General features: G+C 42.1%; 2 protein-coding genes across 2 annotated transcripts in view; one reads left to right on the top strand and one right to left on the bottom strand.

The window, feature by feature from the left end:
* The window catches only part of FAM227A (family with sequence similarity 227 member A), a 56762-nt gene extending 44624 nt beyond the window's left edge, over positions 1 to 12138 (bottom strand). The window contains exon 1 of the mRNA XM_063427419.1: positions 12071 to 12138. The gene's annotated coding sequence lies outside the window, so the exon portion shown is untranslated. The remainder of the gene's footprint in view (positions 1 to 12070) is intronic.
* A 457-nt stretch (positions 12139 to 12595) lies between these two features.
* On the top strand, positions 12596 to 23174 carry CBY1 (chibby 1, beta catenin antagonist). Its single transcript, XM_063427418.1, has 5 exons — positions 12596 to 12666; positions 14883 to 15020; positions 17252 to 17357; positions 22263 to 22375; positions 22791 to 23174. Exons 2-5 carry the CDS (start codon positions 14943 to 14945, stop codon positions 22869 to 22871), a joined length of 378 nt encoding a protein of 125 aa, XP_063283488.1. The 5' UTR covers positions 12596 to 12666; positions 14883 to 14942; the 3' UTR covers positions 22872 to 23174.
* Positions 23175 to 26993: the final 3819 nt, after the last annotated feature.

Below are 26993 nucleotides of genomic sequence, written 5' to 3'. Positions count from 1 at the left end.
GGAGAACAAGTGGTATCAGCTAGAAGATGGAAGAATAGTCATACCAGCATCGCTAGCGGTAGAAATTGTCCAAAATTATCACAACGGGACACATTCTGGGAGAGACAGTACTGAAGAATCTCTTAGAAAACATTTCTACATACCAAGATTGTCCAACTTGACTCAGGCCATTGTACGCAGATGTGTAACGTGTGCTAAGAATAATGCAAGACAAGGACCAGTAAAGCCACCAGGAGTCCAGTTTATGGGGGGACTCCCCATGTCCGATCTACAAATAGACTTTACAGTGATGCCTAAATCGGGTGGACATCGTTACCTGCTGGTAATTGTGTGCACCTATTCAGGCTGGGTAGAAGCATGTCCTACTCGTACAGAGAAAGCAGGAGAAGTTGTAAGATTCCTGCTACGAGAAATAATACCCCGATATGGACTACCCTGTTCTATAGGATCGGACAATGGTCCAGCTTTTGTTCATCAGTGCCTACAACAACTGACTCATATGCTTGGTATAAAGTGGAGGCTTCATACTGCATATAGACCCCAGAGTTCTGGTAAGGTAGAGAGAATGAATAGAACTATAAAGAACCAGTTGGCTAAAATGTGTCAGGAAACCCAACTTAAGTGGAACGTTCTCTTACCCATAGCTTTATTGCGAATCCGCAGTACCCCTACCAGAAGGATGGGCCTCTCTCCTTTTGAAATCATGTATGGGCGACCACCTCCCGTACTTGGTAACTTAAGGGGGGACTTGAGTCAGTTGGGAGAAGGAATTACCCGGCAGCAGGTTGTAGAGTTGGGTAAGACTATGGAGGAGGTACAGAAATGGGTACAAGATAGATTACCTGTGAATATTTATCCCCCTGTTCATAGTTATCATCCAGGAGATCAAGTGTGGATTAAAGAGTGGAATAATGTACCGTTAGGGCCCAAGTGGAGAGGTCCTTATGTTGTTCTTTTGTCTACCCCTACAGCGATAAAAGTAGCCGAAGTAACTCCGTGGATACATCACTCCAGGGTTAAACCAGCAGCAGTCGATTCTTGGCAAGTTACAGCAGATCCAGAGAATCCCTGCAAGATCCGGTTGAAACGCACTACTCAGTCGGAGTAACGAGGAATTATTGTGGATTACAAATTTTATTGTTACAGGTGTGAGTGAGAAGGCCATAATAAAGCCTGTCCGCTTACCAACACATAGTGTATAAGCCAGGAAAGTCTCGAAGGGACACCTGTGAAGACGAGCAGAACTCCATTCCCTGCAGCCCTCACATCCTGGAAGCTGAGGTTCCATCGCACGGACGAAGACTGAGGATGACGGCGAAAGATGTGCTTTTGATTGTGTTTATTTATATGTGTTTTTATATTCAGGAAGGTAGAGGTACCGACACTCCTAGCTGTGAGGTATGCATTAAGACTACGAGAACAGGTAACCATATTTCCCAAACCCTAATTTGGCATTCACAATACGAATGTAAAGGAGAGGTATCAAGATGTAGATACCTAAATATAGACTATAGTGTGTGCCATTTAGGAGTAGGAGAACCTAAGTGCTTCAGTCCAGAGTATCAACCTCGTACAATTTGGTTGACTCTCAGGAATGGAGATCCTCAGGGGACCCTAATTAATAAAACGGTGTTAGAATCCGTACATTCTTCGGGTGTTCTGCTATTTGATGCGTGTAAAGCGATATCGAGTGGTAGAAAGCCGTGGAATGTATGTGGGGATCTTAGATGGGAGAGGACGTATGGGTCTAACGATAAATATATTTGTCCCAGTAGCAAAAATAAATATGTGAGTCCTAGATGCCCAAATAGAGATTATAACTTTTGTCCATATTGGTCTTGTGTGGGGTGGGCAACTTGGGGACAGACAGTAGACAAAGACATGATAGTGACTAAGTTGCCGACTAGCCCTTATTGTAAGTCTATGGAATGCAACCCAGTCCATATACTCATTAATAACCCCGACAAGTTCTTAGATAAGTATGGAAATTTATTTGGGTTTCAGATATACGGGACGGGTTTAGATCCTGGGACATTATTGTTTATAGGAATAGAGACTGATACGGTATCCTCCCAGACTCATCAAGTATACCATTCCTTTTATGAAGAGATGAGTATAGATAATAAGATCCCCCATAACGCTAAAAACCTGTTCATCGATTTAGCTGAAAGTATTGCCGGTAGTCTTAATGTTACCAACTGCTATGTGTGTGGAGGTACTAACATGGGAGACCAATGGCCTTGGGAAGCAAAGGAGGTAATGTCCGGTTCTGAGGCAGTTGACCAACTAATATCTACACAAGCCGATTATCATTTGAGTGTTAGAGGTAAATCTGAGTGGAGATTAAAGACCTCCATCATAGGTTATGTTTGCATAGCAAGGAAAGGAATAATGTATAATACTTCTGTAGGAGAATTAACTTGTCTAGGGCAAAAAGCTTATGATGATGATACTAAAAATACAACTTGGTGGTCGGCTTCAAATGTCTCAGAACCATCTAACCCGTTTGCTAGATATGCCAATTTAAAGGACGTGTGGTTTGATCTATCCATCACATCTACCTGGAGAGCCCCAGCAAATTTGTACTGGATCTGTGGTAAGAAAGCCTATTCGGAGCTGCCACAGGACTGGGAAGGGGCATGTGTGTTAGGTATGCTCAAACCATCCTTCTTCTTGTTACCGATTGAAACAGGTGAGACTTTAGGTGTTAAAGTGTATGATGTGAATCATAGGAAGAAAAGGGGACCCATAGAGATAGGCGCCTGGGAAGATAATGAATGGCCTCCCCAGCGTATCATAGATTATTATGGGCCAGCCACGTGGGCAGAAGATGGTACCTTTGGTTATAGAACCCCAATTTATATGCTCAACCGTATTATAAGATTACAGGCGGTGGTTGAGATTATTACTAATGAGACCTCACAAGCACTCAATCTTCTAGCGAAGCATAATACCAGGATGAGGACAGCAGTGTACCAAAATAGATTAGCCTTGGATTACCTTTTGGCAGTAGAGGGAGGTGTATGTGGGAAGTTTAACCTGAGCAATTGCTGTCTTCAAATAGATGACGAAGGGCAAGCAATAGCTGAGCTTACTAGCCATATGGTTAAACTAGTGCATGTGCCTACTCAGGTATGGAAAGGGTACAATCCAAGTAGTTGGTTTGGTAGCTGGTATGAGTGGTTTGGAGGGCTTAAGGCAGTGGTAGGTGGAGTCCTACTGATTTTACTGTTGTGTCTACTCCTACCGTGTCTTATACCCTTAGTAGTTAGGTCTGTGCAAAGCCTGATAGGAAGTATAGCAGAGAGGAAGGCTGCTGCACAGATAATGGCGATATATAAGTATAAGGCTCTAGATCAGGGAGAACCAATGCAAGAAGATGAATGTTGAAGATTCACATCATAAGATAAGTCTGGTCTGGTTCATGGTAACCTGAGGTATATGCAAACCAAGGTTAAGTGATGCCTCAAGTAATTGTGAAATATCAGAGGCATCAAAGGGGGGAATGTGATGTAATTCCAGTAAAATACAAGTTTAGCAGGCTAAGATTGCCACAAGGCATATGTATGTATATGTGTTTGTAGTATCAGTTGGTTAATTACACGTAGCTAAGATACTGTCATCACTGTACTGACCAGGTGCAGGAATGTAAGAACTGGAATTACGCGTCCCTCTCCTTTGTATCAGATGAGCCACGTGGTTAGACCGGATGGATGAGTTTAGACTCTATTTATTAAATAGGTTAAGGGTATGTGTGGGTGTAGTTAATTGTGGGAGGAGCTACAGTGCTATATAAGGAATGTACTCTATGTATTCAGTACTCAGACTTTGCTGTATTTTGGTGACGCTAGTCCCTCTGAGTCCCGATCGGTGATCCAATAAAGAATCTCTTCCTTCCTGAAGAAACCTGTGTCCATCTCTCTGTGCTTGGCTTCCGTCAGTTTCTCCGGTATCATCTCTTTGAGCCAAACGCTTTTCCCTATTCCCCCCTCTCCAGTGTGGTTGAATTTGTTCCATCCCCATGCAACGTAAACCTTTTAAAAAGAATTGTGGACAGCTGTTGCAATGGAGAGGAACAGAGTGGGTTTCAAGTTTTTTCTTGATGTTATTAATGTGTTCAAGGAGCCTCACTTTTAAACACCTCTTAGTGCGTCCAACATACTGACTGCCACACGGACACTGAAGCAAATAAACCACAAAGTCCGAGCGGCAGCCAATCCCCGACTTAATTTTAAACTCCTTCCCAGTGGTGGAACTGGTATATGACATAACCTTATCTGTGTTAACCTGTGAGCAAGCTTTGCAATTTTTACATCCCTTGAAACCTTTGTCACTCTTTTTGTTTTTAAAAACATTTTTTAGGGCATAGCTTGGTGCCAGTAGATTTTTTAGATTTTGTTTCTTCCTATATATAATTTTTGGTTTCTAGGGCAGATGTTCTCCCAGAATGGGGTCCTCCAACAATATCGGCCAATATTTACACAAACTCCTCCAAATTTTAGGATGATCAATGTTGTACTGGGTAAAAAAGGATTGTCTGAAATTTTCTTTTTGTCTGCCAATCGGGTTATCTATTAAGAAATCATTTCTGTCTTTTTTAGACATCATATGGATTTCTCTATCAATCCTCTTTTTGTTGTAACCTTTTTGGACAAGTTTATCAGCCACATGTTTGGCCTGTGTATGGAAATCTTTAATATGGGAACAATTCCTCCTAACCCTGGTAAGTTGTCCTTTTGTGATCCCCTTCAACCAAGGTTGGTGGTGACAGCTATGTTTGTGAACATAGCTGTTTCCATCGGTTGGTTTAAAAAAACATTTTGTCTTGATCTCATTTCCTTCACAAAATAAGGTGAGATCCAAAAAATTTATTTCCCTACGGTTCCATATTGGGGAGAGTTTTAAATTATATTCATTAGAGTTCAAATGATTTACAAAGGTCATGAATTCCAGATCTGATCCCTTCCAAATAATGATGACATCGTCTATATACCGCCGCCATAGGACCAGGTTCTCCACCCAGTCATGCCCCAACCTTACGCAGAGGTCCTCCCACCTGCGCATGTATATGTTGGCATAACTGGGGGCGAACCTGGTGCCCATGGCGGTCCCCACCAACTGTAGAAAAAACGACTGATCAAAGAAAAAGTAATTATGTTCCAGTATAAACTGGATACCAAAAAGAACAAAGGTTTTAAGCCCTGGAGAAATATCTACATCCCTATCCAAATAATGGGCAACTGCCTCCAACCCCAAATCGTGACTGATGACCGTGTACAGCGAGGTCACATCCAGTGTGGCCCAGCTGTAATCTTCCCGCCACTCCAGATTTTCAACCTCTTGTAAAAATGATTTTGTGTCCTTAGTATATGACCATGCCTTTTGCGCATGTTTTTGTAGGTGAAAATCCAGAAAGGCGGATAGATTTGCTGTAATTGATTCAATGCCACTGATTATTGGGCGTCCTGGTGGGTTTTTTAAGTTTTTGTGGATCTTCGGAATGAAATAAAAAATTGGAATGACTGGATGAGGATTCCAAAGGTATTCAAAATTTTTTTTAGAAATAATATTCGCGGCTCTTGCTTCTTCTAAAAGGGTTTTAAGTTCTGCATTAAAGGCTAGGGTGGGGTCCCTTTCCAGCTTTTTATATGTCTTACCATCTGCCAGAATGTTAAAGGCCTCCTGTCGGTAATAATGTTCCGACATAATCACTATCGCTCCACCTTTAACCGCCTCCTTAATGACAATGTCCTCCCTTGAGGTTAAATTGTTTAGTGCTAATTGTTCTCCCTTAGTTAAATTTTGTGCTCCCTTTTCGCCTTTTTGTTTGTTCTTTCCTGTCCATTTCTCAAAATCTTTTTCCACTAGACTTTCAAACGTCTCCAAATGGGCCCCTTTGCTCTGTACTGGAAAAAATTTAGACTTTCGTTTAAAACTCTTTTGTATATCATTCTCCTTCGCTCCAAACCCTGTCTCAATTGGATTGGGAAACTTCAGAAAATGTCTCGTCACAGTCATAGATCTAATGAATTTTTTCAAATCAATATACAATTGGAAATCATCTGCCACCTGATTAGGAGCAAATTTCATTCCCTTTTCCAACAGCTCAATCTCTTGTTCTGTCAGGTTAGATCCAGATAAGTTAACAATCCCCCTCTTTAATTCTTCCCCCAACGTGTCTAATCCCTCCCTTGTGGTCTCTCCTGATCCTCTGCTCGTTTTCTCTTTTGTGGGGATTCCATGTATAAATTGGAAAACCGATTGGGATGTTCCCACCTTTTCTCTCGGGGACGGAAATAATTGGTGATCATTTTTTCTTTGGGGGCTCGGGTTCTCCCCTGAAAATTTTCCTCCTCTCTTGAATCAGAAGTATTTCCTTTCCTATTTTCATCTTGATTTTTGAGGGCCTGTGCATAAGATCCAAACCTTTTTGTTCCTCTATCTGGGGATCTCTCCATACCATTCATATTCCTATTTAAATTACTATTACTACATTACATTACTATTTACATTATCATCAACTAAAAAAAAAATTTGAATACCTTTGGAATCCTCATCCAGTCATTTTTATTTCATTCCGAAGATCCACAAAAACTTAAAAAACCCACCAGGACGCCCAATAATCAGTGGCATTGAATCAATTACAGCAAATCTATCCGCCTTTCTGGATTTTCACCTACAAAAACATGCGCAAAAGGCATGGTCATATACTAAGGACACAAAATAATTTTTACAAGAGGTTGAAAATCTGGAGTGGCGGGAAGATTACAGCTGGGCCACACTGGATGTGACCTCGCTGTACACGGTCATCAGTCACGATTTGGGGTTGGAGGCAGTTGCCCATTATTTGGATAGGGATGTAGATATTTCTCCAGGGCTTAAAACCTTTGTTCTTTTTGGTATCCAGTTTATACTGGAACATAATTACTTTTTCTTTGATCAGTCGTTTTTTCTACAGTTGGTGGGGACCGCCATGGGCACCAGGTTCGCCCCCAGTTATGCCAACATATACATGCGCAGGTGGGAGGACCTCTGCGTAAGGTTGGGGCATGACTGGGTGGAGAACCTGGTCCTATGGCGGCGGTATATAGACGATGTCATCATTATTTGGAAGGGATCAGATCTGGAATTCATGACCTTTGTAAATCATTTGAACTCTAATGAATATAATTTAAAACTCTCCCCAATATGGAACCGTAGGGAAATCAATTTTTTGGATCTCACCTTATTTTGTGAAGGAAATGAGATCAAGACAAAATGTTTTTTTAAACCAACCGATGGAAACAGCTATGTTCACAAACATAGCTGTCACCACCAACCTTGGTTGAAGGGGATCACAAAAGGACAACTTACCAGGGTTAGGAGGAATTGTTCCCATATTAAAGATTTCCATACACAGGCCAAACATGTGGCTGATAAACTTGTCCAAAAAGGTTACAACAAAAAGAGGATTGATAGAGAAATCCATATGATGTCTAAAAAAGACAGAAATGATTTCTTAATAGATAACCCGATTGGCAGACAAAAAGAAAATTTCAGACAATCCTTTTTTACCCAGTACAGCATTGATCATCCTAAAATTAGGAGGAGTTTGTGTAAATATTGGCCGATATTGTTGGAGGACCCCATTCTGGGAGAACATCTGCCCAAGAAACCAAAAATTATATATAGGAAGAAACAAAATCTAAAAAATCTACTGGCACCAAGCTATGCCCTAAAAAAGGTTTTTAAAAACAAAAAGAGTGACAAAGGTTTCAAGGGATGTAAAAATTGCAAAGCTTGCTCACAGGTTAACACAGATAAGGTTATGTCATATACCAGTTCCACCACTGGGAAGGAGTTTAAAATTAAGTCGGGGATTGGCTGCCGCTCGGACTTTGTGGTTTATTTGCTTCAGTGTCCGTGTGGCAGTCAGTATGTTGGACGCACTAAGAGGTGTTTAAAAGTGAGGCTCCTTGAACACATTAATAACATCAAGAAAAAACTTGAAACCCACTCTGTTCCTCTCCATTGCAACAGCTGTCCACAATTCTTTTTAAAAGGTTTACGTTGCATGGGGATGGAACAAATTCAACCACACTGGAGAGGGGGGAATAGGGAAAAGCGTTTGGCTCAAAGAGAGTCATACTGGATTCATAGATTGGGGACCCTTACACCAAGGGGACTGAATGTAGATATGGACATCATTTGTTTTTTGGATTAATTAAGTTAAAGAGAGAGATATACATATTCTCTTCCTACATGGATAAGCCACTTCTGAGATTTAAGTACACTAGCCTTGCGATTAGGCAAGAGAAATAGACTAGGTTAAACACAATATGCATGCGCAATTATGGATATGTCACTTTAAAAATTACAATTAAAATTATAGTTATATATTCACATTAATTATTGGTTTAAGGTATCATAATAATTCACAAAACTATTTGAGATAATCACTAATGGTATGTGATATAATAATTTGTGATATATAGTTTTAGAATTATATTTGTATGCACACTTGGATAGGAAGTTGTTGCATTCAACTTTTAGTTTTGTTTTCTATTTATGTTATGAGATATAGAGGATATACTAATGATTTTACTAATTTATGGGTAGCTTGTATGCAATATCTAACAGCCCTTTCGTTTAGATTCTCAAGCACCATCAATATGCACAAGTAATAAACGGACTTATTCCTTTTTATGGTGGAACGCACGGCCATGTTATTTTTTCGAGTGTGGAACGCATACGGGTCACGTGACCAGAACGTAATGCGTGACGTATGCGGAAATGATAGAAAACTACACGAGAGGGAGCTGAAATCTTCGGTAAAAGCCTACACCTGAAGAAAAATACCGGGCAACGAATGAAATTTAGAAGAAAGAAGACACCCACTATTCCACCAATGACTTGGAGGGACTAGCCCTATATAAGTTTTCATGTGTTAGCGTTTTTTAGGATGCCATTGTACATGTTACTGCTGTTTTTACTAAAAAAGGTCCCTGAGGAAGTCCATTTGCACAAGGACGAAACGCGTAGGACCGGTGACCTGTTTTATTTATATCTGCTTTTATTTATTTTGTACACCTCCTGATTTTTATGAGTGAATAAATTGCCTTGGAAGGATTTCTTTGGTCGGAGTTTGTTTGAAACACCTTGCTGACCCTGATACCCCACTGGCTACCACTCGAGGAGGGATATTGATTGACACCCCCCATCTACATCGTGGGGAGGCACCTTTAAAGCGCTAAATCATTTGGAATTTGTGAGTGCATATATATCAGTACACTACCTTTGAGTATCAAACAATATTTGCACTATGTTTTATCCTCTATTCTAGGTACACCAGCAGAATCCCTAAAATATCCTATCATTTATACTATTCTACTAAACGGTTATCAACTGGGAAATAACCTTGGGAGCTGTGTACCCAGAAGTTAAGTTTTTTTAATCACTTTTGTTTCACGGGTGATTTTGTTTGAATTTCATTTGTAAGCAAGTGCCAGAATTTTGAATTGGGCCCTATATCTAACTGGAAGCCAATGCAGGGACTGACAGAGCGTGGAGGCGTGGGAGGTGCGACCGGACAGGAAAATAAGCCTCGCAGCCGCGTTCATTACAGATTGCAGCGGTGCAAGCAGGGAACATGTAAGACCGATCAGAAGGGGATTGCAGTAGTCGAGGCGAGAGAGAACAACAGCATGAACCAATATCTTAGCCGCGTCCGGCGTTAGATATGGGCGGATGCGCGCTATGTTCTTGAGTTGGAAGCGACAGGATTTGACTATCGATTGGACATGGGGAGTAAAAGAGAGGTCAGAATCGAAAAGAACCCCTAGGCAGCGAGCCTGCGAGGTAGAGGTGATAGTAGCGCCGTTGACTTGGATGGAGACAACAGGAGTAGCAGCACTTGAGGGAGGAAAAACTAGAAGTTCTGTTTTGGACAGGTTGAGTTTAAGGAAGTGAGCAGCCATCCAGTTGGAAATAGCAGAGAGGCAGTCAGAAACACGAGTCAAGGTGGGCGGAGAGAGATCAGGGGAGGACAGTTAGATTTGCGTGTCATCTGCATATAAATGATATTGGAAACCAAAGGAGCTGATGAGTTTACCAAGGGAGGCAGTATAGATAGAGAACAATAGGGGGCCGAGGACAGATCCTTGGGGGACGCCGACAGAGAGGGGTTGGTGAGAAGAGACAGAACCAGAGAAAGAAACACTGAAAGAGCGCTGGGAGAGGTAGGAGGAGCACCAGAAGAGAGCAGTATCCCGTAGACCAAAGTTACGAAGAATGTGAAGAAGCTGTTGATGATCAACAGTGTCAAATGCGGCAGAAAGATCAAGGAGGATTAGGATAGAGTATTGGCCGTGAGATTTAGCGGCAATTAAATCGTTGGATACTTTGGTCACAGCAGTTTCGACAGAGTGACCAGCGCGGAATCCAGACTGAAGGGGGTCAAGCAGAGAGTTGGATTCGAGAAAGTCTGTCAATCTGGCGTACACAACTCTCTCGAGGATCTTGGAGGCAAATGGCAGTAGCGAGATAGGGCGGTAGTTGGATGGGGAGTTGGGATCAAGGTTGGGCTTTTTCAGAATTCAAAGTCAATTTCAAATTTAAGGTAAAAATTACAGAACTGGAAAAATTCTCTTAGCTATACTTCCAGTTTGGCTACTCTGGCCTTAAATGGAAAATTCACTTTGGATTCTTGCTTTAAGGGACATTATAGGCACCCAGGCCACTTCAGTTAAATTTTTAAGAAACTGCAATAATTATCTTTCAGTGTAGGGTTAACTGCACTTCTAGTGCTGTCTACCAAACAGCCACTAGAGGGACTTTTTGTCTAAGGTGTTTATTCTTTTTTTTCTAAAAACACCTTAGACAAAACTGGGTAATCCTTAAATCCTGGACTGGTAGGTGTGCCTTGAGGACTGGGTTGGGAAACACTGACCTAACTGATGCTGGCCTTCCAGCGTCACCCGAATCCCCATAGGAAAGCACTGTATAATGCTTTCCTATGGGGAAATCCTAATTTGAGCGTGGTCATTAGAGCGAAGGCGGACCCGAGCCAGAGCAGAGGAACATAGCGCTGGACCCAGGTGAGTGGCACAAGGGTTTTTTAACCCCATGTCTTCTACTGCTAAAACAATACAACCATGTTACAAGATTACAAGTGGGCAACCTTGGACACTCAAGACGTTTTGGACTACCTCTCCCATAATGCTCTTACAGCCATAATGCTAGCAAAGCATCACTGGAGATACATCCACATTATCTGGCGTACCGAATGTTGTCTACTCCTGCGCATGCTTAACAAATCAGGGTATTCCAATTTGGCTATATTTGGCCTTCGTTTTGCAAATCTTTAGCATTCTCTGTTAAAGAGACACTATAGGCACCCAGACCCCTTCATATCATTGAAGTGATCTGGGTGAAGTCCCTTTAACCCTGCAAGTGAAAACATTGCAGTTTCAGAGAACCAGGGTTACGACAAACCCAAGTGGCTGGCTGCCAGAAATGACATTGGACATTCTCCCATTTTGCACGAGAACATCCAGCGTCTTCAAAATCCGCATTGGAAAGCATTAATTCAATGCCTTCCAATGGGAAGGGTCTAATGTGCATGCAGTGCTTGGCGTGCGTGCACATTAGGCCCTCCATGAGCGTCGCTAGAGGAGGAGACTGAGCGGGTAAGCGAAAAGGTGTTTTTTTTGTTTTTTTTTAACCCTGTCATGTAAAGGGCAGGGAGAGAAGTAGAGAACAACTTAAACCTAGGGGGCGGGCATACCATAGCATTGGGAAATTTAGTTTTGCATTCCATTAAGTGAATGGAACTCTATGTAAAGTCTATCAGGATTATTCAAGTGATTATTCGAAGTGAATTGGAAATTCGAGGTAAAAATAGCCGAACTGGAAACATTCTCTGAGTCGGCCATGCTCACAGTTCGGCTACTTTGGTCTAAAATGTGAAATTCACTTTGAATTCTCGCTTTAATGAATGCCCTGTATCTGTGCTGGACACCGTTATGTGTATAGTATTGGCTTCCCATGCCGGCCCTCCGGCCAGGCCGCAGCCATCCTGCCTTCTCGTTACCTGACTCCGAGATCCTGGGCAATAACTGCCGCCGAGCGGTGTATCCGGTAACCATGGAAACACGGAGCCATACCATATTCTAGGTTTTTTTTTTTTTTTTTTACTGAGGATTCTGCTGCTTGATATCCCCATCCTCAGCGTATTCATTATTCAACACGTTCTATAAATCAAAGCAGCTACTAAAATCCGATGGCGTTAAAGAAAACAAGAAACAGAGAGATAGCTGATTAACCCGTGTCATACAATGGTACAGTCCACGGTCGCTGGCAGTTGAGGGAAAGCGGTTGCCATGACAAATGAAGCTGGACGAGTCCATTACTTGCAGAGGGTTGGATGGTGTAACATTCATATTGAGGTAACCAGGAAGCCGTTTATGTATTCGCAGAAAAAAGATGGCAGACGGCATGCAGTAATAGACAATGGTTGGGATAATTTAATGGGATTGTTTCGCGTTTCCTCCTGGTTTGATCCCCGCGGTGGTACATTCCGGTCGTTGCGCATGCGCAGTGTGTGCGGAGAGGTTGAGTTTGGGAATACCGGGAGTCCGGGCAGTCAGTTGCTCGGGGGCGGCTGATGGTCGGCAGACAGTGTCACAGGTAAGCGGATAGGGAGCCTGCTAGCGGCGTCCTCCATACCACCGGGTCACACTGTGCCCCTCACAGCAGCCTTCTATGTAATGAGGGACCAGCTCTCCCATCATGGCCAGCCAGCCAGCCATAGAGCCAGCCACTGTCCGTAGAGCCAGATAGCCCCCCCTGTCCGTAGAGCCAGATAGCCCCCCCTGTCCGTAGAGCCAGATAGCCCCCCATGTCCGTAGAGCCAGATAGCCCCCCCTGTCCGTAGAGCCAGATAGCCCCCCCTGTCCGTAGAGCCAGATAGCCCCCCCTGTCCGTAGAGCCAGATAGACCCCCCCTGTCCGTAGAGCCAGATAGACCCCCCCTGTCCGTAGAGCCAGATAGCCCCCCCCTGTCCGTAGAGCCAGATAGACCCCCCCTGTCCGTAGAGCCAGATAGCCCCCCCTGTCCGTAGAGCCAGATAGCCCCCCCCTGTCCGTAGAGCCAGATAGCCCCCCCCTGTCCGTAGAGCCAGATAGCCCCCCCCTGTCCGTAGAGCCAGATAGCCCCCCCCTGTCCGTAGAGCCAGATAGCCCCCCCCCTGTCCGTAGAGCCAGATAGCCCCCCCCTGTCCGTAGAGCCAGATAGCCCCCCCCCTGTCCGTAGAGCCAGATAGCCCCCCCTGTCCGTAGAGCCAGATAGCCCCCCCCTGTCCGTAGAGCCAGATAGCCCCCCCCTGTCCGTAGAGCCAGATAGCCCCCCCCTGTCCGTAGAGCCAGATAGCCCCCCCCTGTCCGTAGAGCCAGATAGCCCCCCCCTGTCCGTAGAGCCAGATAGCCCCCCCCTGTCCGTAGAGCCAGATAGCCCCCCCCTGTCCGTAGAGCCAGATAGCCCCCCCCTGTCCGTAGAGCCAGATAGCCCCCCCCTGTCCGTAGAGCCAGATAGCCCCCCCCTGTCCGTAGAGCCAGATAGCCCCCCCCTGTCCGTAGAGCCAGATAGCCCCCCCCTGTCCGTAGAGCCAGATAGCCCCCCCCTGTCCGTAGAGCCAGATAGCCCCCCCCTGTCCGTAGAGCCAGATAGCCCCCCCCTGTCCGTAGAGCCAGATAGCCCCCCCCTGTCCGTAGAGCCAGATAGCCCCCCCCTGTCCGTAGAGCCAGATAGCCCCCCCCTGTCCGTAGAGCCAGATAGCCCCCCCCTGTCCGTAGAGCCAGATAGCCCCCCCCTGTCCGTAGAGCCAGATATAGTATCCCTATAGTATCCCTTTAACATCTATGACACACAACACTGGACATTCACTGTCTTTCCCCCCCAGACATACTACTTGTAATAATCTTACAGTGTTATTCATTCAAAGTGAATTTAAAATAGAAGGCTAGACTGAAAACAGAATTGACTTGGAAACATTGTCTAGTTTAGCTTATATGACCTAAATTCACCTTGAATTCCCATTTATGTGTATATGATTAAAAGAGTATTATGTATGACCTGTATATTTAGTATTTTACCATACTTGCAAACAAATGTTTCATTTAAAAAAAAATAATAATTTCATATTCATTTTAGAAAATCCACTGTTTTCCATGACATTTGGTGTGTTTACAATCTGTCATTGTAAGCAGATTACCTGAATATATGAAGCATTGGTTCATGTTTTATATATTAGGTTACTATCTCAATCCAATCCTCTTATGTACTACTTGCAATAACCATGACATTTTACGCACATTAAATAGAATATATGCTACAAATCAATGAAACATGAAACCTGCTATTAGTTTTTCCTAATGCCGCCCAGAAGTGTTTTTTTTTTTTTTTTGTTTTTTTTTTTTTTTGTTTTAGTAACCATCACAAACGTTGAGAAGATACATCAAGGTGAATGGCAGCGTCCTTATATTCACAGTAGCAGCAATAGTGTAGAAGGTATTAAATGTAAGACAACTTACCATTACGTTAAGGATATATTAAAACATAGGGCCAAGGGGTCTAAGGGAACACTCTGGTCACCATAACAACTTAATCAGCGTTAAGTTGTGATGGTGCCAGGAGGACCCTGGTGCCGAATTACCTTTGGGTGTTATACCATTTAACACCCCAATGTCTTCTGTCAAGGCTATTCAGTAATGTCCCTTTAACATCCATTAAGTCTGAGGCTTGAAACAGGAACATTTTGCTAGATTACAGGATCTTGTCCATTGTAGAGAAAACCAAACTTGTCGAACTTACTTAAATTCTTTATTTATTTATTTATTTCTGCGCAGCTTCACCTTAAAAGGACGAGTTGCAGATTAAAACTGGAATCTTCTCTGTTTTTGGGCAAAATGCCTCTTTTTGGAAATACATTCAGTCCGAAGAAAACTCCACCTAGGAAATCTGCCTCCCTCTCCAACCTGCATTCGGTGTGTATATAAATAAATTGTACTTTAGATTTTGAGTATCCCTATTAGTCTAGTGATGCAAATGCAGAATTATCGGGCTAGGAATTTTAAGGGGGAAAAAATGGTGGAATTTATAGAGTCTAAATAATAAAATGGAAAATTATATGAACTTGATAAAATGGGCAAATCAAAAAAGCTTGATGGTACAACATGTTACTGTGTATGTGAAAACAACGCTAGTATGGTATTACAGGGAGTGCAGAATTATTAGGCAAGTTGTATTTTTGAGGATTAATTTTATTATTGAACAACAACCATGTTCTCAATGAACCCAAAAAACTCATTAATATCAAAGCTGAATATTTTTGGAAGTAGTTTTTAGTTTGTTTTTAGTTATAGCTATTTTAGGGGGATATCTGTGTGTGCAGGTGACCATTACTGTGCATAATTATTAGGCAACTTAACAAAAAACAAATATATACCCATTTCAATTATTTATTTTTACCAGTGAAACCAATATAACATCTCAACATTCACAAATATACATTTCTGACATTCAAAAACATAACAAAAACAAATCAGTGACCAATATAGCCACATTTCTTTGCAAGGACACTCAAAAGCCTGCCATCCATGGATTCTGTCAGTGTTTTGATCTGTTCACCATCAACATTGCGTGCAGCAGCAACCACAGCCTCCCAGACACTGTTCAGAGAGGTGTACTGTTTTCCCTCCTTGTAAATCTCACATTTGATGATTGACCACAGGTTCTCAATGGGGTTCAGATCAGGTGAACAAGGAGGCCATGTCATTAGATTTTCTTCTTTTATACCCTTTCTTGCCAGCCACGCTGTGGAGTACTTGGACGCGTGTGATGGAGCATTGTCCTGCATGAAAATCATGTTTTTCTTGAAGGATGCAGACTTCTTCCTGTACCACTGCTTGAAGAAGGTGTCTTCCAGAAACTGGGAGTTGAGCTTGACTCCATTCTCAACCCGAAAAGGCCCCACAAGCTCATCTTTGATGATACCAGCCCAAACCAGTACTCCACCTCCACCTTGCTGGCATCTGAGTCGGACTGGAGCTCTCTGCCCTTTACCAATCCATCCATCTGGCCCATCAAGACTCACTCTCATTTCATCAGTCCATAAAACCTTAGAAAAATCAGTCTTGAGATATTTCTTGGCCCAGTCTTGACGTTTCAGCTTGTGTGTCTTGTTCAGTGGTGGTCGTCTTTCAGCCTTTCTTACCTTGGCCATGTCTCTGAGTATTGCACACCTTGTGCTTTCGGGCACTCCAGTGATGTTACAGCTCTGAAATATGGCCAAACTGGTGGCAAGTGGCATCTTGGCAGCTGCACGCTTGACTTTTCTCAGTTCATGGGCAGTTATTTTGCGCCTTGGTTTCTCCACACGCTTCTTGCGACCCTGTTGACTATTTTGAATGAAATGCTTGATTGTTCGATGATCACGCTTCAGAAGCTTTGCAATTTTAAGAGTGCTGCATCCCTCTGCAAGATATCTCACTATTTTTGACTTTTCTGGGCCTGTCAAGTCCTTCTTTTGACCCATTTTGCCAAAGGAAAGGAAGTTGCCTAATAATTATGCACACCTGATATAGGGTGTTGATGTCATTAGACCACACCCCTTCTCATTACAGAGATGCACATCACCTAATATGCTTAATTGGTAGTAGGCTTTCGAGCCTATACAGCTTGGAGTAAGACAACATGCATAAAGAGGATGATGTGGTCAAAATACTCATTTGCCTAATAATTCTGCACGCAGTGTAGTGTCCTCTACTCTTATTTGTTTTCTCTGTAATCTTGTGTAAAACAGCCATCCAGTGACCCCCCCCCCCTTTTTGTGAGCAAGATGTCAAACTGTGCAGCTCTCTTTGCAGACACTTAGGGTAGCAAAAAGAGGCTTATGTCTTGGTATTTATTGAAAGATGTTGAGGATTATGTGATATTAAGGAAAAGTAAGGGGTTTGTTGTTCTATAGACAAGTTATTTTGTAGAACTGACAAGGGAAATGTGATTTTTAGGCCATGCTAGCTAGCCCTGAAGAATGATCTACCACATTTTTGCAATTCTTTTGTCCTTAAAGACGTTGAGTGGTTAAAATGTGTACCAGCTAGGTATAATATATCATATTAATTTTATTATTGCAATTATTACTCCAGATATCAGTCTTGGGGACAAATTGTCAGTACCTCCTTTTACAACTAACTTTTTTGCTTATTTATTGTAGCTGGACAGAACTACCAAAGAAGTAGAGTTGGGCTTAGATTATGGATTGCCAAGTATTAACATTGCGGGTCAAAGTTTAAAATTTGAAAATGGACAGTGGATTACAGGTAAACTAACCCCTTCACTACTTCATTGGAAAAAAACACTATTATCACAATATTATACCATATTAGTAAAGCATAATATTAGCATAAATTTACACAATTTGTATTTTTTCCCCCACTTATTCATTCAGCCTTTTACAAAACAATGTTTGCATAATAAAAAAAAAAAACTGTAGACATTATAACGTTTCCTTTACCTAATAATATTTCACACAGGGTCTGAAAGCAGAAATAGAACTGTTCTCACTTACAGTAGATATAAAAAAAAATAGATAAACAAAAGTTGTCAACTTGTTTATAAGTATTTATAGGGACCCTAAAGGCATTACTAGCCGTGCAACCCATAAAAAAAGCAAAATAATGTCCCAGTGTTCTATATAAAGGTATTTAAACTGCTACAGCAATATTCATCAATCTCTGGATTGATAATGCATTAACAGTGAAAAGGTAGTCCATTCATTGCCCCCTTCCTGAATGTTGAAGCTTTTTTCCTCGCCAAGTAATATAGTACATGTATTTGTGACTACCTCTCAGTATGATCACTTTTTTGTTTGTGCTGATGTAAAAAAAGTTAAATATTTAAAAAAAAAAAAATAAATGTGCTCCACAAGCTAGTCAGAAAATTGTATTAATTTTTTTTTTTTAATTCTTTATTTTTGCATGTGCATATGAGTTACAGACAATCTTGCAGGGCCACAACAGCAACTGCAGGCGTATTCTTGGTATTACAATGAGTGGCATTCAGAAACAGCACATTTTTATATATGAAAGAGCAAGTTTGTTACATTCTAGGCAGACGTATGACATTCCTAGGTACATCTAGGTTTGGTACTCTAGTTAGTGCATTCTCAGTTAATTGTTATGCTAGGACAACAGTGTAGTTATCATATTATTAGGCTTTGGCATTCGTTATGGAACAATATTAAAGTAGATTACTCAAACTGATTGAGGCTGTCGCTTTTACACATGTTATGCAGGTTAGTATACAGCATAGGCTATAGGGAATGCTCTGTGTTAACGTAAAATGACTGTGCTATACTTGAAATAGGCATATAGGTTATGGAGCAAATTCCCATATACGTTTTAACTCGTTGAGATCTGAGCTAGTCTGGATATAGGTATTTGCATGTTACATTTAATAGATTACCAGTGGCTTCTTACCCCACCAGCCCCCTTGCAAACAGTTTAGGAATCTAAGAGGGAAGCGGCAATGTCGGCATACACTCGTGTGAGTCCAGGTAAAATAGAGAGGAACCTTAGCGGTTGTGAGCGCCCAGTCCATAGTGTCCTGATCTCCCTATTGTCAGCCGATGCTTCTTAGGTAAGTGGAGGCCCCCTGTGCCGGTCTGTGCTGCCTTGATGTGGGTTACAGTCCCTTCAGATCGGCAGTGTGTGGCTTGGGTGTCTCAGCGTGGTTCGGCGTCCGTGTCAGTGAGTGAGCTGTAGCTGTGAAGTGGGACTCTTCCGACCGTGTGTTGTCGGGCTGTAGCCGTAGAGGGTGCTTCCAGTGGGGCTCTCTGGTGAAGGTGCCCCCTCTTGCTTGTGCTGCTCACAGGTTCATACTTTGCATGGGGAGCGGTGTGGGCCGCTTCTGAGCCTCACTGCCGGTTTTGGCGCCAGCATCTGTGGTCTCCGCCATCTTGACTGCTGCGCCCTCGCGTTAGGCCCCCCGGGAGGGGGGGGGGGAAACGGGGCCACGGCTCCACGGGTCTGGCTCCTGTCTGAGCACCGATGGGCAGGATAGCGGGGCAGCGGCCGTCTGCCCCACTCACCGCCGGAGTAGGCCTCGTTGGCGCCAGTGAGGATTCGTCCTCCAGGGGACTGAAACCCGTCGGGCCAGCCTCACCCTGGGTCCGATACTCTCCACCCGATGGGTTTCGCCGTTGTGTGTCAGCTTTTTCATGCAAAATTAAGTTGCTATCGTGGTTTTTCCTCCATTAGTTTCAGGAGCTGGTCTGACATGCGACCAGCTCGCTCGGCGGCCTGGCCCCGCCCTGTATTAATTTATTTGATTAGCCCCAGCTTTCTTTTATTATTATTATTATTATTATTATCGCCATTTATATAGCGCCAACAGATTCCATAGCGCTTTACAATATTATGAGAGGGGGGATTTAACTATAAATAGGATAATTACAAAAAAACTTACAGGAACAATAGGTTGAAGAGGACCCTGCTCAACGAGCTTACGGTCTATAGGAGGTGGGGTATAAAACACATTAGGACATAAAATATAAATCAAATAAGGTGGGAGTGGAGGAGAGAGTAGAGTGCTGCCCTTTAGGAGAGAGGAAAGGACAGGAAGTAAGGTAGAGGTTACTCTGGGAGGTCATAAGCTTTCCTAAAGAGATGGGTTTTAAGGCACTTCTTAAACGATTTGAAGACTAGGGGATAGTCTGATGGCAGTAGGCAGGCTATTCCATAGGAAGGGAGCCGCCCGCGAAATCCTGCAAGTGCGAGTTGGGCGTACTGGTGTAAGCAGCGGACAGGAGAAGGTCACGGGCAGAGCGGAGAGATCGAGAAAGGGCATATCTATGGATCTGTAAAAAGACATGAGAGGGGCTAGAATTGTTCAGTGCTTTATATGTATGGGTTAGCACTTTTAATTGACTCCTATAGGATACAGGAAGCCAATGTAACGACTGACAGAGGGGTGAGGTGTGAGAGGATTGACTAGAGAGGAAAATCAGTCTGGCTGCGGCATTCATTACAGACTGTAGCAAGGCAATACGGCTTTTAGGAAGACTAATCAGGTAAATGTTACAATAATTCATGTGGGAAATTACTAGAGCATGGAAAAGCTTCTTGGTAGCATCTTTTAAGTTGGAATCTACAGGATTTGGCAACATACTGGATGTGAGGCCAGAGTCAATTATGACGCCAAGACAGCGTGCTTGCAAGGATGGACTTATGTGGATACCACTGACTTGAAGGGAGAGCGAGAGAGGAGGATCAGTATTATGAGGAGGAAAGACAAGGAGTTCAGTTTTAGAGAGATTGAGTTTCAGAAAGCGGGAGGACATCCAGTCAGAGAAGGAAGAAAGGCAAGCAGTGACACGTGGCAGGGGAGAGGTCCGGGGAGGAGAGCTATATTTGGGTGTCATCAGCGTACAGGTGGTAGTGGAATCCAAAAGAGGCAATAAGTTTGCCAAGAAAGGCAGTAAAAAGAGAAAATCGAAGGGGACCAAGGACAGAGCCTTGGGGGACTCCAACTGAGACAGGAAGAGGGGAGGAGTTATCCTTGGAAAAGGAGACACTGAATGAGCGTTGGGAGAGATAAGAGGAAAACCATGAGAGGACATAGTCACAGAGACTGAGCGATTGAAGAGTTTGAAGAAGGAAAGCATGATCAACGGTGTCAAAGGCAGCAGAGAGGTCAAGAAGAATTAATATGGAGTAGTGGCCTTTGGATTTAGCTGCGATTAGGTCGTTAGTAACTTTGATAAGGGCAGTCTCTGTAGAGTGGAGAGGGCGGAAGCCAGATTGAAGGGGGTCAAGGAGAGAGTTGGAATTGAGGAAATGAGACACACGGGTAAAGACAAGTCTTTCCAGAAGCTTTGAGGAAAAAGGGAGCAGGGATATGGGACGATAGTAAGAGGGGGAGGGCGGGTCAAGAGATGTTTTTTTCAGGATAGGTACTACAGTGGCATGTTTAAGGTCAGCAGGGACAATGCCAGAAGAGAGAGAGAGCAGTTGAAGATGTGTGTTAAGGCAGGCACAAGACAAGGGGAGAGAGATCTGATGAGGTGAGACGGGACAGGATCGAGTGGGCAAGTGGTGGGGCGAGAGGAAAGGAGACGTGCAGCCACCTCTTGTTCAGTAGTCGGGGAGAAAGTCTGAAGGGTAGCAAAGGCATGATCTACATGTGGTTGAGAAAGAGAACGGCAAGGTGGGGAGAATTCTTTCCTTAGCTATTCAATCTTCTCTGTAAAGTAGCATGCAAAACTATCGGTTGTAAGGTTAGTTTGGGGGATGGTAAAGCAGGGCGAAGAAGAGAGTTAAAGGTGTCAAATAGACGCCTGGGATTGTGGGCGCATGAACTAATGAGAGGGAAAAAGTATGACTGTTGGGCGAGGGCAAGGGCTGCGATGTATGAACACAATATGAATCTATAATGGAGAAAGTCCGACTGGGTGCGAGACTTCCAACCAGGAGCGTTCAGCACAACGGGAGTAACTTTGCAGATAGCGTGTTGATTTAGTATGTCACGGTTGGGGGCGTGTCATTCTCGAGGTGCATGTTTGGAGTGGGGCAGCAGCGTTTAAGGCAGAGGTGAGGGTAGTGTTATATTTGGAGATGGCCAGTGAGGGACAGGAGAGGGGAGGGATGGATAGCAGTTGTGAATCAATATCAGCTGACAGCTTCTGGAGTTCAATAGAATTAAGGTTCCGCCTGAGTTGAGGGGGGTTTGGCTGAGGTTGTTGGGTGAGTGGGTACTTGAGAGCAAACGATAAGAGGTGGTGATCAGAGAGAGGAAATGAAGTGTTGCAGATATTAGATACTGTACATGCATAAGAGAAAATGAGGTTGAGGGTATTGCCAGCTACATCAGTGGGAGAATTAGCCCACTGCAATGGCCCGAGGGAGGAAATCATTGAAAGTCGTTTAGAGGCTGCTGAGGTCAAAGGTGGGTTAATGGAAATATTGAAGTCCGCAAGAATTAGGGATGGAATATTAGAAGAGAGGAAGTAGGTTAGCCGGGCAGCAAAGTGGTCAAGGAAGAGAGGGGGAACCAGGGGGATGATCAATAACGGCAATGTTAGCAGAGAAGGGTTTAAAAAGGCGAATTGAATGGATTTTGAAACGATGGGGAAAAGAGAGGTAAGGGGATGTGGGCAGAGTTTTAAAGGAGCAGTTTGGTGATCTTGTCTGTTTTGTGCTAATCATAACATTACCCTCCAATTGCAGAATCTGGTGGAACTGGGTCACAGAAGGAAATACAGCGGTTGCGCAAGAGAAACCTGCAACTGGAGGAAGAGAATAATTTGTTGCGTCTGAAAGTGGACATCTTGCTTGATATGGTAAGACATTTAACCATTTGAAATCCAGTGGTTTTGGAAACTGCTGATGAGCTTGATTAAAACCTCTATTGGTTTTATTATTTCCAAGCTTAAATCAGAAGCTAAACATTTGTTCTAAATTTAGCAGGATCCTTCATATACCATAGATTAAACCTACAATTTGGTATTTTCCAAGCTGCAGGTTTCTTAGAGGCTTCTTGTGACACACAAGTTGATCATTTCTGTACTCCTACCATGACCCATGGCAATTGAGTCTAGGATACATTTGTAGTGAGGAATCCCTCTCTGCGTTGGATTAAAATAAAGGGTAAAATGTGTTGACAAATGTGTGCATGCTCTTCTTTTATCGAATTTGAGTGTTGGACGTATCTGACCTAGCCTAATAGATAATATCTCTTTCTCTATTTTTATATAGTTGTCTGAGACAACAGCTGAATCTCACTTAAAGGAGAGAGAACTTGAAGAGTTGAAGAATCTGAGTGCAAGAAGGAAATAGTCTTTGTTTTTGAAAAAGATGAAATTTTGAAGGGGCCCTTATCCATGACTAATTGCATTGTTTTGTAAGATGTCTCCTTCCCAACAATTCTTCTGCATCACACCCACTTCTAGACACACGCCTTAGTAGAGCAATTTTGTATTTGACAAACACAAAAATCACCAACATTATATTTCATTAATTGTGCAAAATTCTAAAGGATATGTACATTGCTGTATGCTATGCTACCATACATATGTGTCTGAGTGTGGATTAGAATGCATATGATTCGGACGATCCAATCCAAAAATTTTTTTGCACAAGTCTACTAATTAGCATCTATTATTCTTTAAATGGTACTTAATGTAAGTTCTCCTTCTGTTTCATTATTGGAGAATTGTTCTGTACTGTAAAATAGCAACTGGGTGACCACACCAAGCAGAATAGAGCTATGGTTCTGTAATGGAATGTAAAGACAGGAAATCACAGTTTATACACTGTTATAGCTACAATGTTAATATAGACAAGCATATACAAAGTGAATTTGGGTTGACTTTGTATACAATTAAACATGGTTCCAATATTTCTGGTTTATATTCTACTAAACAAAAAAACTATTGTAAAATTGGTTGCTCATCACAAGTAGCATATGATTGTGATATACTAACTGGTATTTATCCATTAAACAGTGAAATGTAATAAACTGGCAAAGAATTTGAAACTTTAGATATCTTTGTCAGATTTTTCTATACACCGGTTAATCAACAAACCACTTGTAGATCTGCATTATATTTACTTTTTTTTCTTTTTTTAAGTTATTTTAAATGTACCCTTCTGTTACTTGGGAGATCATGTTCATATTAAATGAAATATTTTAAATGGTTACCTCACTAGAAAAAAAGTGTTTTGTTTTTTTTTTTAAATACCTTCTGCTAAATATACCGCTACTAAAATGAAATGTAGCATTTTAAAATGGCACTGTACTCTGTGTAAATGTTTCACTGAAATTCTAACCCAGTCAAAAGGTATCATAAGACAAAGTATGGACTACTTTGTTTTATGTATTTTCCTACAATTGACAAGAGGCAGAGAAAAGCTGTCTATGGAGGGTCTTGCGAGATCCTCCATAGATATCGGTGCTCTACAGCACTGATGTCTGCCCTCTATAGTTGAAGCACCAGAGCATAAGATGACCTTGTGGACGTTGGTGGTGCCAACAATGTACAAGTTCCTGTAAACTTACCTACCCCTGCACCCACAGGCCACCACAATAATAGCAGAGCATTCAGTATCTGGGGTCTTTGCAAAATATGCAATTACCCCAGAAAATGACAGTCACTTTAAACATAGTCCCTGGAAAGCGTGAAAACTCTGCCCCAAAATAGCTTTTTCACTTTTTGAGATTTTGCTCTTACAACTCCTTACGGTGTTAGGTATTCTAACAAAATCTGTTTTCATTCTTTTATGTATTTGGTACCAATGAAACTGTTCATATTAAACAGGCAGTTAATCCTAAAAAAATAAGTTTCATCCTTAATAGAAGCAAAGCTATTTTAACTTTGCAGGACAGTTTGACATAAAACTGCGACGTATGGTTAAAAATGTAGATAGATATCTGCAACTCTTAGAACTGCTCCAGTTTTGAGGAGGCTACAGCAACAACATCGATGTATACCCTCTCCAATCAGGAAAGGGTTTCATAAATAAGTTTCAATCACTTTCTTCGGTAGCTTTATATGTAATTGGTAGATGGAGGCCTAATTAATACCTAATACTGGAAGCAGGGACTGTGCTGGCAAGGCAAAAATGCATGCTTCGGTTTGAAGCATGCACCTTATCAAGTGATATGTTGGCAAATTTCTTAAAAGGTACATGCCCTCTTTGTTCAATTCCAAGTAATTTTTTGGGGGGATTATTCACGAGCGTGTGAATTGTTGGGAATTCAAAGTCAATATATTCCACGTTTTAGACAAAACATCACTTTCAATTCCCAGCAATTAATACTTTAGTGAATACCCTGAATTGTTTTTAGCTTTTTGCTTTAAAAATCAGCATTTGAAACCAAAAGCCTCGAAATGAGAAGTAACAAGCAGGAGTATACAGGGCATGTCCGTGTTGCGGCTGGTTTTAGGGAAAGTAGCAACCTTTATAGAATGTTTTTGGAATTGTTAAATAGAACATGTAAGAAGTGAATAGTTGAATATATACCAATATTTCGTATATTTTGGTTTATATACCCCCTGTAAGTTAGATACTGTTGTTTATTTAAACTTGTAAATTGACCATTTTATAGATTTTTATATTTTCATGTTTAATAAAATAAGTTTTCAGTTAAATGGTCTTCTGTCTTTATCATGTCTCATACTATCCTGATGCCTATGGTGGTGATTTGGGTGGGCAATATCATATCCATCCCATGCCTTATTGTATTAATGCCTATCAATCAATGCCTATAGATCATTCATTTACAGACATTTTCTAAAGTGAGAATTGTCAGGAATTCAAAGTTAATTTTAGGCCGAAAAAGCTGAACTGGATGTGTCTGTGACTTAAAGAATCTTTCAAATTTGGCTATTTTGGCTTTTAAATTCGAAATTTGCTTTGAATTTCAGGCAATTTATCACTTAAGTAAATAACTCTGAGAGGACATGCCCTATCTGACATGTTTCCAATCTACACCTTTATTGGGGAGGTTGTCAGTGAGCTTGGGGTTGCCAGGGGAGGGTGCCCTGTCTTTAGCTGTCGCGGGGCTGTACTTGGCTTACATCGAGCGTGTACGTCTCCCTGCCATCTTGTGTTGCCTGGAAAACGTGACGCATAATGTTTGAAGGTCCTGGTCGCCACTTGTCATAGTGGATCTGGAGGCCCATTTTAGAGCCTCTTATTGTGGCCAGCCTAAGACACACCTTTGCAATAATCATGCTGTCTAATCAACATCTTGAAATGCCGCACCTGTGAGGTGGATGGATTATCTTGGCAAAGGAGAAGTGCTCACTAACACAGCTTCAGACAGATTTGTGAACAATATTTGACAGAAATAGGCCTGTGTACGTAGAAAGAGTCTTATCTTTGCGTTCAGCTCATGAAAAATGGAGGCAAAAACAAAAGTGTTGTTTATAATTTTGTTCAGTGTATATATATATATTTTTTTTTTAAAAAAATATTAATTCTACATGTATATTTATGCAATCTTTTTACATAATTAAGTAATTGTATTAATTAATTACAACCCAGGTAGAAAGTCAAGAGAATTTAATTTGCAAGCCCTATATTTAACCCTGTAATTTTCAAAAACACCATAAAACCTTTACGGGGGGGTACTATTGTTCTCAGGAAACTTCACTGAACACAAGTATGAGTGTCTTAGAGCAGTAAAATGTATAATGCTGATATTAGTGAAAAGGCATTTTTTTTTATGAAAAATACAAAACAAATATGAACACTAGCTTTGGCCAGAGTTTGTGGCTGAATGGCTACTAAAAAAACTAGACATACCCCATTTTAAATACCCTGGATTGTCTACTTTTGAAAATGGTATGGTTAATTTTCATTCCTGGGCTGCTATATGGTCTCAAAGGCAACATAACCAGTCTGGCAAATTTCAATGTGTATAAACTGAAAAAGGAAAACATGATAAAATATATATATATATATATCATTCAAAGTTTATTTTTTATTGCAGCATAGTTTGATGATATACAAGACAGGATTGTAAAGTATTGTCACACAAAATAGTAAAGTACATAGCTGGTAAATAACAGGTATGGGTATAAAGATGTAAGTCAGTGTTAAATATCAAAATCAAAATCTGCGACTGTTTAACAAGCAATATGGTGATTCAACATTCGATAAATCAAGATGCGTGTGTGTAAGTCACCAGGGGACTTAAAGGACCACTCTAGTGCCAGGAAAACACTCGTTTTCCTGGCACTAGAGTACCCTGAGGGTGCCCCCACCCTCAGGGACCCCCTCCCGCCGGGCTCTGGAGAGAGGAAGGGGTTAAACTTACCTCTTTTTCCAGCGCCGGGCGGGGAGCTTTCCTCCTCTCCATCTTGATCGCGACGTCATCGGCTGAATGCGCATGCGCGGCAGGAGCCGCGCATGCGCATTCAGCCGGTCGCATAGGAAAGAATTTACAATGCT

The sequence above is a fragment of the Pelobates fuscus genome, chromosome 7 (genome assembly GCF_036172605.1).
Source record: "Pelobates fuscus isolate aPelFus1 chromosome 7, aPelFus1.pri, whole genome shotgun sequence".
NCBI lineage: Eukaryota > Metazoa > Chordata > Amphibia > Anura > Pelobatidae > Pelobates > Pelobates fuscus.
Note: the sequence above shows the minus strand (reverse complement) of the source record. Positions and strands in the feature narration are given on the sequence as shown.

What these genes read in the sequence shown, in the direction of transcription:
- CBY1 (XM_063427418.1), top strand. Translation starts at nt 14,943, where the DNA reads ATGCCTCTTTTTGGAAATACATTCAGTCCGAAGAAAACTCCACCTAGG. An exon ending in AAATGGACAGTGGATTACAG is followed by an intron (nt 17,358 to 22,262) that starts GTAAACTAACCC and finishes CTCCAATTGCAG; the next exon opens with AATCTGGTGGAACTGGGTCA. An exon ending in TGGACATCTTGCTTGATATG is followed by an intron (nt 22,376 to 22,790) that starts GTAAGACATTTA and finishes ATTTTTATATAG; the next exon opens with TTGTCTGAGACAACAGCTGA.